We start from the raw sequence: 12042 nt of genomic DNA, 5'->3' as shown, positions 1-12042 counted from the left end.
GTCCACAGCTGGCTCTGGCTTAGAGAGAGGAAGGTATAAAAACAGTTGCATACATTTATCCCCCTTCTTAACCAGTTTATAGTTTATTTACTCCACTTTGGATAACCCGAGGTAAACAAAGCCAATTTCCAGTTTTACTGCTGAAAAATTCTTTAATGTTTGCTAACAGCCTGTCCTTCTGTTGGGCCACCAGGCAGGCTTGTAACTGCCAGAGAGCAGACCTTTCCCGTGCTCACTCCAGGGCCTACAGTAAAAATGGCAGAGGGGCCAGAAATAGCAATTTTCCAGTTCCCAAGCACTCCTCAAAACAAACGCCTCATCAGAATCAGAGGTATGCTACTTCGCCTTACTGGCGAAGGGTACATTTCATGAGGGTACATCTCAACAAGCTTGTGTTAGGCATCCTGCACAGCTCTGGAAACAACACCACGAGGTAGGAGAATGGAGGGATTCAGACAGTGATTTGTGGTTCCAATAGGCAGAACTAGCTTTAACAATCAATAGTGCTTTGTAGCACATGTGAAGGGCTATGGACTTAATCTCTACCTACAGTGGTTTTGTATAAGACTAATGGTCAAAGTGATTGTAAGTATGTGGAATTCGCATTTTTGGTGGGCCTTTTTTTTGAGGATCTACATGTATTCTTGCAAGCACTTCTGAATTCCACAGTTAGTCAGGGTGGAGACACTAACGTCTCTACATTTTCAAATTACAGGCTCGGAACTTTAACAGATACGGCTTGGATACAGAGTCAACGCACGTCTACACTTTTTTTTTTTCCTCCCTTTTTTTTTGGCTAAAAAAGCAGCTTGAAATGATTTTTAAATGGAAGAAGCAAACCCCTTCAAACAAAGGTAATGTATTCTTCTCAGTAAAGGAAATAAAATTAAAAACTTACCAAAAAACAAGCGTTTCTAGAAATGAGATTCCAACATCAGATGCACCAACCACCACAATTCTACTGTTGATGGACGTTTTAGATTCTGTTATTAACTTTCGATTTATGTGGTTCAAAGAGTAACTCGGCTGTACACAACAACAAGCAAAAAAAAAAAAAAAGATGACATAGTGACATAGATATACATTAAAAATAACTGGAAAAGTCTGCTAAGAATTATTAAACCATCAGCACTGTCCTGCCTTGCACTCATACAAAACTTACAGGTCATTGACATGACTATCATCATGATTTTCCCATGGACACCACAAGATAATACAGTAGATAAAAGGTACTGAAAATGGTGAAATGCATGCATCTTTAATAGGTCACAAAATTAGTAGAGCTTGATGTTCTGGCTTCTCTTTAAAAAGACACTATAAAGTCTTGTAAGGTTTAAAAATACTGTCTCTTCTAGAATTTACCACCATTTAGTTAACTCCTGGGGCACATATTTACATGATGCTGATACCATTTTTTTTTTTTACCTTTTGGAGCAATTTTTACTCCTGCTGTTTCATTTATGGAAATGCTTTTACTTGTAAAATCATTAAGAAGCTGTGTCTTGAATGCCTTTGTTTTCAATGTGCTAGCTAAATACACAATCTCTTTCAAAATATACATATATATTATTAAATACAGAACAACCTTCTCAGTTTTCTTTATCCTAATGCATACACATGTAATGCATACATGGTTAAGACAATAAATTTCAGGTATTTTCATTGTAACTGTTTCTTTAGATCTCCTGAACTAACTGAAAGATTAACAAAAATAGAAGAGAGTCAAGAGGCAACATTGCATTTGACTTTTATTTTTTCTGCCCCAAACTATATTTAGTTTTCAAATTTTTGATGAAAGACAGGGAAACACTTTCCATCTTACAGCACATCTCTGCTTTTTTTCTTATGTATTGCTTTGGGTTATATACCTTCACATTTCACAGACTGAATAATTATAGATTTATGGATGCACTGAAGGGAGAAATAGAAAACCAGGCTACTTTGTCAGCCACTTCTCCTATATGTTTCTGCAGTGTCACTTAAAGAGGAAGCAATGTAGGACTTCTGACAGGTTTTCCTCTATTACTAGTGGGATACATCAGGTTAATAAAATTAAGCCCTCTAAATTCCTTCTATAAAATTACAGTAGAAATATTTGCTATATATTAGTCTACAGAGTAACTCAACATATGAAGAATAAGTACTTTATTTTAAAGCCGTGGCAATGACGTTGGCCTTTTCAAGAAGAATATGGCATACTGAGATCCCCAGGCAATCTGTTACGCTATGTCTTTGCAGTGGTGACCTACAGATGAGATTTCAGCAGTCTCGCTACAGAAGCTGCATACCACACCAGAGTGTTCTGCCACATCTTAAGGCAATTTTTTTTTTTTTTGCAACTATTTGCAAACCGTCATCACTTTAGAGGAAACAACTTAAGACAAGGCAATTAAATGTGTTCTTTGGGCAGGCAACTTTTTTTTTTTTTTTTTTTTTTTTTTTTTTTTTACTGCCAGATAAATGTTCTTCTGGCTGTAGTTCTTCACAGTGCAATGATGACATCCAGTGGTGAGCCAGATTCATCTCTGAGATGAGTAGGGAACTCCACTGAGAAAATTCCAGAAGATACCTTAGAAAGTATGCTGGTCCACTGTGCTGCTTAATGGGGAAGTTGGCAGTGCAAAGCTTGACACGTGCCCGCAGTCTCAGCCAGCCCCACACCGAAGAGCCATAGCCAAGTCTGAGCACGTAATGGCTGCAGTGCTGCCCAAGCTGACGATATGTAGGGCATCCGCAGCTTTCTGTGATCCAGTGCAACTTTCTAATCCCAAGCCTGTGCTTCCTAACATGGTTAAACACTCTTTACAGCAGGGTTTGCCAATAAGAAGAGTTTGATCATAAATGAAGATATAACACTTCCACATTTCAGGAACTGAACAAACATTATATATCTCACTGAAAACATGTTGTTGTTAAAGATTTTCAGAAACAAGAATAGATGAAAATTATTAGTGCAGATAAAAGCATTGCTTAAAACAAAACTTGTGCTATGCTTTTATAGCATACGAAATGGGTAAGCCCTGACTGCAACGCCTAGCATTATTCTGCAAGGGCTGAGATGGAAATCTCATGGCACCACAAACACATGCTGAGGGTGCTGTGTGTTCAGACCCTGGAGTCTGAAGCAATGAAAGACTTCTGCAGTCAGGAGCAATGAAAGGCTTATTTTATTTTATTTTATTTTATTTTATTTTATTTTATTTTATTTTTAGCTGTACACATATTAGCAAATTTCTAAAAAAGCAATGCCTTTTGAAGGAAAAATTATCAGTGATGCTTCTGCTGAAGCATGGCTTTTAACAAATTCAATAAAATGGTAAGAAGAACATGAAGAGAAACTTCTAATGTGTCTAATCAACCAAAATAACTAGACAGGAATGTTGGCCACTAATAGGATAAACCCAAAAGACCTTACAGCAATGCCAAGTTCAAACATCTTCCACTGCAGTGCTGTTTTTTTTGTTGTTGTCGTTGTCATTTTTTTTTTTTTTTTTTTTTTTTTTTTTTAATGCACTCCAACAAAGAAATATAAAGCAGTAATACGATTTTCTAGGGAAGAGTTGTATCTAATTTATGAAATGGCTTCTGTATCAATGATACAAAGGCAGCATATGAGTAGAATATAACCGTTTTTGTTTGCCACACAATGGTCCCAATACCAACAGCTGTCATGCTTCAGAAATCACCTTTCTAACGGCTAAGTACACTAAATGACCCCAGGGAGTAAGGAATTAGGTGGATTGGTCCCATAATACCACCTTATTTTAACAAAATGTCAGGACAAATGACTACATATGTTCCCCAGAGGAACAATCAGACATCATAATTGATAGGTCAATAGCAAAATCTAACTTGTTTACTTTGTATCGGATTTATTAAATAAAAAAACAATCATTAACTAATGTGAAGTGAAAAACAATTATTGCCATTGTTAGAAAAGGCACACATAGCTCAGAGAAAAGTATTTTCTTTGATTGTCAAAATGAGATTTTTTTTTAATTTTTTTTTTTTCCCCTTCTGCTCTCTTATCTGGCAGGCTCTGCCATTGCACCACCTGTCACATTGCTTCCACCTGGGAGGGCAGAGCGCCCACCTACGGCTTCAATTCCAGCTGCTGACAAAGGCGACTTCTCTTGATTAGCCCATGGGGGATATGTCTCCATGTAGACCATCGGTGCCATCCACTTAGAGGCCTTCAAACTTTACTTACATTAAAAATGCATATGCATTTCTCACACTGAAAACACAAATCCTGCATGTAAATCATGTCTTACTCATCATCGCATAGTATATGTTCCAGAAGAAGAAATTTTACAGAATTAAAAAAAATCACACATCCTTCTACACTAAGTAAGCAGTGAAAAAAAAATAGTAATTTGGTTTTAGCGAACACGTTTATATGCACTTTTTCCTCTCCACTTCCAAAGCAGGTGAAGCAGCATCATACATCCACAAGGCACATGCAAATCTCTCATCTGGGTAGCCACCCCGTTTGCCTAGTGCCTGGGAATGCATTAATTGTACATTTACTCACAGTGTACAATGGTAGTACAAACTCAGATGGAGAGTATTTTGTGGTTTCTTTTAGTTCTCTTTTTAAGCAATGGGCCCTGGACTATTTGTAAGATATATACAAGTATTTATTGCTATTGTTTTTAAAATAGGTTTGGTTTTATATTAAATTCCACCTTCATTTAAACAGAAACAATGGAAACCAAACAAACAAGAATGAAAAGAAGTTGGACAGGGCTTTGACAGAAAAGGAGCAGTGGGATATTCTGAATTGGGTATTGGTAAATACATCCTAGTAAAACATCCCAAGTGTGTCAAGGAGAGCTATTGCAGCCACCGCTAGACCTGTTCGTGCAAAGACTCCGTAAAGCTGCAGAGACTGGACTTGATTTTATTACACACTGAGCACTTGGGCCTTATCCAGCTGAAAACAATCAAGTGTTTGCTAAATGTTAAGTATGTGAGAGTGCCACTGAACTCAGAAGGCCTGACTCTTGAGTTCAGGGCACTACTAGGTAAGCGTGGAACTGACTCACTTGTATGTTCGGCACCTTTACAAACCCTTTATTACTCCTGGAGGTAACAGTGCACCACCTGGGGAGGCCTCCAGCAAGGAGCACCTTCTAGCACTGTTTTCTGTGATTCCACACCTGTATGCAAAGCTTTTGTTTTAACTGAGCACTTGCCACTGAGAAATCTGAATGACAGGTACTGCCATGCAGGATCTACTTAACTTGAAGTCTACTTCTTTAAAAAGCATCAGAAAGAGTAAAAACAATCAACAAACCTGTTCCTGGACCAGTGCTGAGATCAGCAACAGTGGCAGGCAAACAAGAGAGTGAACAAACAGACCTGTTTTAATTTCAAGCTCCATTTGATTCACAAGAAAAACAAACAAAGAAAAAAAACAACAACAGCAATGCAGTCTGAATAACTTTTTAATTTTAACTGTTTTTTTTTTGTTGTTTTTTTTTTTTTTTTTAAGAAGAACCTTTCTTTAGTAACTCGGTTTTACTAACCAGATAAAATGTAGCCATTATATAACATTTTTCATGCATAGCCCTCAAAAGGCCTTTATGAATGAAGTCAGTATTATTACATCAGTCTTCATATGAGGCAACTCTGATCTTCAGCTTCTAGAAAAACCACAAATTATACATTCATGATTATTCCTATGACAATCCCTATGACTCCCTATGAAACCAGGGATTCACTGTCAAACTCCAAAGAGCAGCAAAAGAGAGCAGACATGGACACATGTTTAATATCCTTGCAGAACCACTGTTACCATGATAAGAAACTGTTCTTTTTTTCCTTTTAGTGTTAACATTTGGCCAGTTATTTAACATTAACTCTTTGTCCAACCCCAAGAGGGTTGGGCACTTGCATGAAGATCTCATGATTGCTGCTCAGCTTAAAAGAACAAATGACTAAACTCTAAACATTGCCTTTTTCAAAGAGAGTTCAGTTCTCCCCCATGTTGGTTGAAGAAAGTGATGTGCAGGAAGGCACAGGAACTGCAGCAGAGCCACTCAAGTGCGTAAAGTGAGTTTGCAAGTGGGCAAAGCAAACAGCTGGCTCTCAGAGTTAGTTTCCCGAGATTTGAAGATAAAGAAATCAGCTTTACAGAGGTCAATGCTCATCTGTTGTTTTGAGAAAGTCACTAATGCTCTGCTGGCAATTCTTGCTTCCCAGTTCATCTTTGTCTACTTATTTTTATCCCACAAGTGTTTGGAGGGGAGAGGAGAAGCAGGCAATAAAATGGAAACATTATTTTTGACAAGATTAACAAATACACAAAAATGTAGCATCATTTAGGATCCTCAGCCTGAAATACCTTCCAGATATTATATAGTTGGACTCAAAGCATAAATGTGGAAATACAGGAGGGGCTGGACTAGATGGCTTACAATTCCGTATGCCAAATTTATATAAACCATCAAAGGTCTATTGCACATAACATCAAGAAGCTATATTGATTTTCTCCAAGGAAGGCTCTAGCTGTGCCTGAAGCTACAGCAGCAAAACCAGAGCTCGCAATAACAATGTAGATGCTACTGATGCAGTGCTGGAAGGTTCTCTCCTTTTCCTGCTTTTTGAAAATCCTTGCAAAGAGCTGACCTCTGTAGCTCAAGTCCATACAACAGAGAAGTGCAGACAGCCAGTCACTGGATAAAGGACTCCAATGAGAATGCTCTGACTGTACACAGCTTGCACAGAAACACCAAACCAAGTCAAGAATCCTAGCAGTTTGAAGTACTCTGGAAACAGCAACTGGATTGGACGCTGGGCCAATGTGTAGGGGTGGGTAAATGACTGCACACAGTTCATCGGTGCTGTTGGTTATCCCAATGTCTCATTGCAGATGCCACCAACAATCCCTCAGTCATCTGCCAAGAAGAACAACTGATGCCTCCATCTTGCACACAAACCCAGCATCTACATGTATGAAGGCTTGCAGTGCTGACAGCAGCCCCACAGACCGTCCTCTTAATTGACAGCACTTCCCCCCAGTGGAAGCATGAGTGATGCAGCACACATCCCTAGGCTGCACTGCATCTCTCCGAGCTGCTGATTTCATGCCATCCATGGAGCCCTACCTGCTGCATTCCTGCAGTGGACACTGTGCTCTGGCAGTGCCACTGGGCTCCCAGCACCTCAAGGTACTGCCGAGAGCAGCAGCTCAGGTGGCACCGTCATGCGCCAAACCTCTCCCAGGTTGCACGATGCTGGCGGGCACACAGTGCCAGGCTGCTGCAAGCGGGCAGCTACAGTCTTGGCACTGCTGCCCAGGAGGACAGGGATGGCACTGAGCCCTCTGCTGCTCATCGGCATGGAGATGTCTCTGCTCTGGAGAGGCAGAGGCAGTTCCGGGAGACGCCATGGAAACCATTCTGCTGGGCACCTTCCTGGCACTTGCACCGCGCTGGCAGTTGCAGTGGGTACCAGCAGCTTCCCGGTGCGCACCTTTGTGCCATGCTCGGTAGTGCTGGTGATAAGCAGCGCTGGGGTGCCCACGGAAGCAAACTTTAATCTGCATTTTCCCTGTGGCCCACATGCCTCCTGGCAGGGGTAAGAGCAGGCCTGCTCTTGCAGCACAACTCTGCTTTTCCACTGATCAGCTCCCCTGAATGACATACCTTCCCCTAGAGAATGCAATTAATCCGTAACCAGTAACAGCTTCTTGCCTTCTCACCAGGGAAGAATAGCCATAGTTTCTCTATTTGTACCATTTAGTGTACCAGATGCCCCAGGCACAACTGCAAGAAAGCTAAACAAGTCCTTCAGATCTTCTGGTGATTGTATCCACAATTCAGCTGGTGCACACCACCTCAGAAATTGAGCACCCAGGAGCTCCTGCCTTACCATGATCCTGCAACAGTGACCCTGAGAAAGTCATAACACACACCTTTAAAGCAGGCAGATGCTAAATAACAAAGTTTTCTTTTATCAGCCTAAGACTGCAATAAAATGCTAATTGAAAAACATGAAAAACGCGTGTCAAATAATTTAGATGTTGAAAATTACCGTAGAGAATAGTTTGCAATAACCATGTTACCAATACAATTAATTTTGGTAACTGACATCTTTAAACAAGTTACTTGAACAAATTTCTAAGACATCTGAACACTAGTACAATAGCCAACCCAGCTTTCATTGCTAATCTTACAGTCCTTGATTTCCAAGTGTTTTCTTTACCGTGCATTCCCACAGGGAAAAGGCAGAAGTTTCTTTCCAAATCCTAGTCCCACAAGCAGGTCCCTGAAGCTTGGTCCTGATCATTACTCTGTACCAAAATCAGAGCTGCGGCGCTCTGCCCTCCTGCACAGAGAAGGCTGGAGCCCAAAGGGTCAAAAGAACAAGCAAACGCTTCCCAAGTATCAGAAGTGACAGAATTCCTCAAATCCTGCTTTTAGTGGCATAATTATCAAACATCTAGTAAGTCACTCCAACTCCAAGGTAAATAAAGTAGATTGCAAATGTAGTCATTTTAAAACAAAACTAATTTGTTACTGGTAATTTCACAAGAGAAGTTAGAGTCTAACAGTCCGAACCAAAGCCATTTAAAATTAATGGGATAACAGTCATTTATTCAAATTGGCTCTAAACATAAATGGATATGGAAAAATACTTTCCTGCACTAGGACCAAAGTCTCAGCCACAGACCATTATTAACTTAAACGATTCCTTAACTTCTTGTTGTTGTTGTTTTTTGTTTGTTTGTTTGTTTGTTTAATTATTTTATTATGTATTTTATTTGTACATAGTTCTTGTGCCACCACAATGCACATCAACTGTATTACCTTCATGTAGAATAAACAAAGTAAATTAAAATCAAGACTTACCTATAAACAGCAAAATTATAGGCAACTGAAAATACCACTAGTCTTTCCAGACCTTACAATGTGTTTTTTTTTTTTTTTTTTTCCCGCAAGACAGGACTTTCTTAAGCTTTGATTTTAAGCAAGTCCTGCTTCACCTCTCTGTTTATAAACTGTAAAAGCTGAACATCCCTGACAGGACCTCACGGTAAAAATTTGTCACTGATGGCTGGCTTGGGAGGGTTTCCCTCTGGGGATTTCTCTTGAGCAAATAAATAATATGGCTGCTAATAACAGGTGCCACTAGAAAACCACCACAGCACATCATAACTGCCACGATACCCATCTCAAAACAGGACTGTATATGCTCTGGGAAGGGAGAAGGCAGAACCATCTCTGTCCATCAGACCTACTCCACACACAGGCTCAAGGCACATAGGTAGATTTTTCCTGAAGTTCCGAGTTCATTGAAGAATGTAAAACATGTATAAAATTAAGAGCTTTAAGACATAAAATCTAAAAGACAGGCAAGCATCACATTTCACACTGAAAATAATAAACACAATTACTAACAGTATGAGGATACAAGGGGAGATTGATTCACAGCTTACTGCAGTAGAGTCATATTTTAGTGACACCAGCTGTGGTTCTTCATTTTGTAATAATCAACATTACCTTTCTTTGAGAAAAAAACATCTATTTCCCTCCTTGCAAATTGCAATTATACCACTTTCAAAGTCTTTGGAAATGTTTTGAAACAGCTTGAAAACAAGTCTGACCTGTTTTTAAGCAGAAATTACTATTTTAGTTAGCTGCAAATGTCATTAACACCTGTATAGTACTGACATCATGCTTTCAAAATAAAGATAGGTCACCTTACTTTTAATTTCACACATGCACATAAGTGGTAAACATTCAGAGCATTCCTGTTAATGATGCCATCTGGTGCCTCCCATAATTGTGTAATACTCAGCCTTCCAAACAAGATGTAATGGCAGCAATACACAAAACCCACTGACATTTACAGTAAGGAAATTTATTATCAGCCATCAATTCAGAATGGCTGTGTTTGCATGACTATTGGTGCTATAAAAATCATCACCTTCACCGAGCAAGTGGAGGTACAATAAATAATGGATTTTAATCCATGCATATGCTACAACAGCATTAAAAATTCATTACTCAGGCACAATAGCATCTTAAGCAACAGTTACTTCTTTAAAAATTAATACTACTTCCCTGTTTAAATGAAAACTACATGCCAAGCCTTTGTTTTTAATATCAACGTGTTCACATACAAATTATATCATGTAGGAATGATTGTATTTTTACTTCGATCCGTCAATCTTAACATTTAAAAAGCAGGGAATTCTCTTGCCTATTTTACTTAAGCTTTTTTTTTTTTTTTTTTGCTACATTCATTCTCTTTTATCGTAACAGAGGCTTACTGATTTAAAAAACAACAAACAACTTTCATGTTTTAGCCACTTTCAATATATTCCACTGCCTCACTTCAATCTACATAGAACAAACTGAGCCAAAATGAAGTTTCCTATTGTTACAGATTTTCTATGAAGTCAAAATACATTTTAGGGGAGGGCAGACAGCTATAACGTAAAATAGCAACAACAGTTTTTCTTAACCACTTTTAGTAATTCAGTGCACTTTCGATTTTTATTACTGAATAATGTTGAAGAGAAGGCATTCACAGAACTATGGCTAACTTTTTCTGTGGTGGGATGCAGCATCAAACCCACTACTGTACAGGTAATCTTCCCCCTAGTCATTTCCTGGACATCAATCCAGGCACCCTGGCAACACTCAACCCTTGAACAAGTTCACAGTGGACTAGCTCAGCAAGCTCAAGTCTGGGTTGAGCACCTCACTCCATGCTTTTGCCTGTCACTCCTTCACCTACTACTTCTTGTCCCAGTTTAGACATTTCCTTTAATGCACCTGTAGCATGACTTGAGAAGTACAAAATTACCCAAGAAAGATTTATTGTGTGTGTTATTTTAAAATAGATTTATACAATGCTGTGTAGACTTCCACAACATTCAATTGTTCTGCCTTCTTTTTATAAGCTATAGCACAAGAAACAATTCCGAACTGTGCAATAAAACCTGACAGCTTGAATGATACCATGAAATAAAAATATATATAATAAACCCAATAGCATGAATAATAATGATAGGGCAGAAACAAGAAAATAATTTGACAGATGTGTGACATTTTTGTTCTTCGCTGTGGATCAGTTATTCTTGTTAATTATATCACCTATTCTTCCCTTTTATTGATAATTACATGAAGCAGATGGATAACAGAATGCTCCCAGATGGTGAGAAAGCAAACAAGTTTACAAATTGTTTATTTATGAAGATATCATTAAAAATTATTTCATTATCTACAGTTTTCTACTCCACCAACAAGTACAGGCACCTTAAAGGCCAGCAGCACTTCATAAGATATTTAGTATTCTGCTGTAACCAACTGCTTTTTAACATAAATGACTGAAATGACTGACAGATGTGCAAAACACAATAATAATCTGTTTTAACACTGTGGGAATTAAGATTTTGAATCTTTGGATCTTCTGCCAATTGGCGCTTCAATGATGTTTACTGATTTAGAATACAAAAAAATCAGAGATTTCTTTTTGATTTGGAACAGCTGTAGAAAGTGTTTGATCTAATGAGCAGACAGGAGTTTTTTCAGGTCTGTGTCATGAAACTCTATAGCTTGGCAGATGTATGGCCTGATGCAATTTTGAGCTAATATGTGGAACCTCTGATATGCTTGCTAGAGAAGTGCAGGCTTAACAGGCATCTCAAAGTCTGGATACTTCCAGGACTAAATGCAAATAAGACCATTAACAATAGCGCCATTCCAGAGGGCTGCAGCAGGAGACTGGGAAGCATAAGGCTGCCCCCCCTCTGTGCCTTCTCAGTAAATCCTCACCTGATTTATCCCAATCTCTTCCGTAAAGGGATGCAAGATAGAGTTTTGCAGGATCAGACAGAAAATCAGCAGCAAAAGGTATTTGTCATCTCAAGGAATGCAGTAAAAACACACACTGTCATTAGTGACTATTACAGGAAGATGTTACTATGGTCATAAGAATCTTCAGCCCTTTAGGAAATGGACAGGCACTGCTTGGGAAGTGTCAGGTCTTCTGAAGCACAAGACAAAGCAGTGACAGAGTCGTGAT

The 12042-nt window shown here is 38.9% G+C and overlaps 1 protein-coding gene across 4 annotated transcripts in view; it reads right to left on the bottom strand.

Annotated features, from left to right (window-relative positions):
* The window catches only part of CFAP61 (cilia and flagella associated protein 61), a 103445-nt gene that overhangs the window by 53232 nt on the left and 38171 nt on the right, over positions 1 to 12042 (bottom strand). For all 4 annotated transcript variants that reach the window (XM_038176766.2, XM_072035186.1, XM_072035187.1 and 1 more), the window contains one exon: positions 899 to 1026. In XM_038176766.2, the coding sequence (XP_038032694.2) occupies positions 899 to 1026 (128 nt within the window). The remainder of the gene's footprint in view (positions 1 to 898; positions 1027 to 12042) is intronic.

Source organism: Anas platyrhynchos, chromosome 3 (assembly GCF_047663525.1).
Source record: "Anas platyrhynchos isolate ZD024472 breed Pekin duck chromosome 3, IASCAAS_PekinDuck_T2T, whole genome shotgun sequence".
In the NCBI taxonomy this organism is placed as follows: Eukaryota; Metazoa; Chordata; class Aves; order Anseriformes; family Anatidae; genus Anas; species Anas platyrhynchos.
The sequence above is the reverse complement of the archived record's forward strand: the minus strand, read 5'-3'. Positions and strand labels throughout refer to the sequence as shown.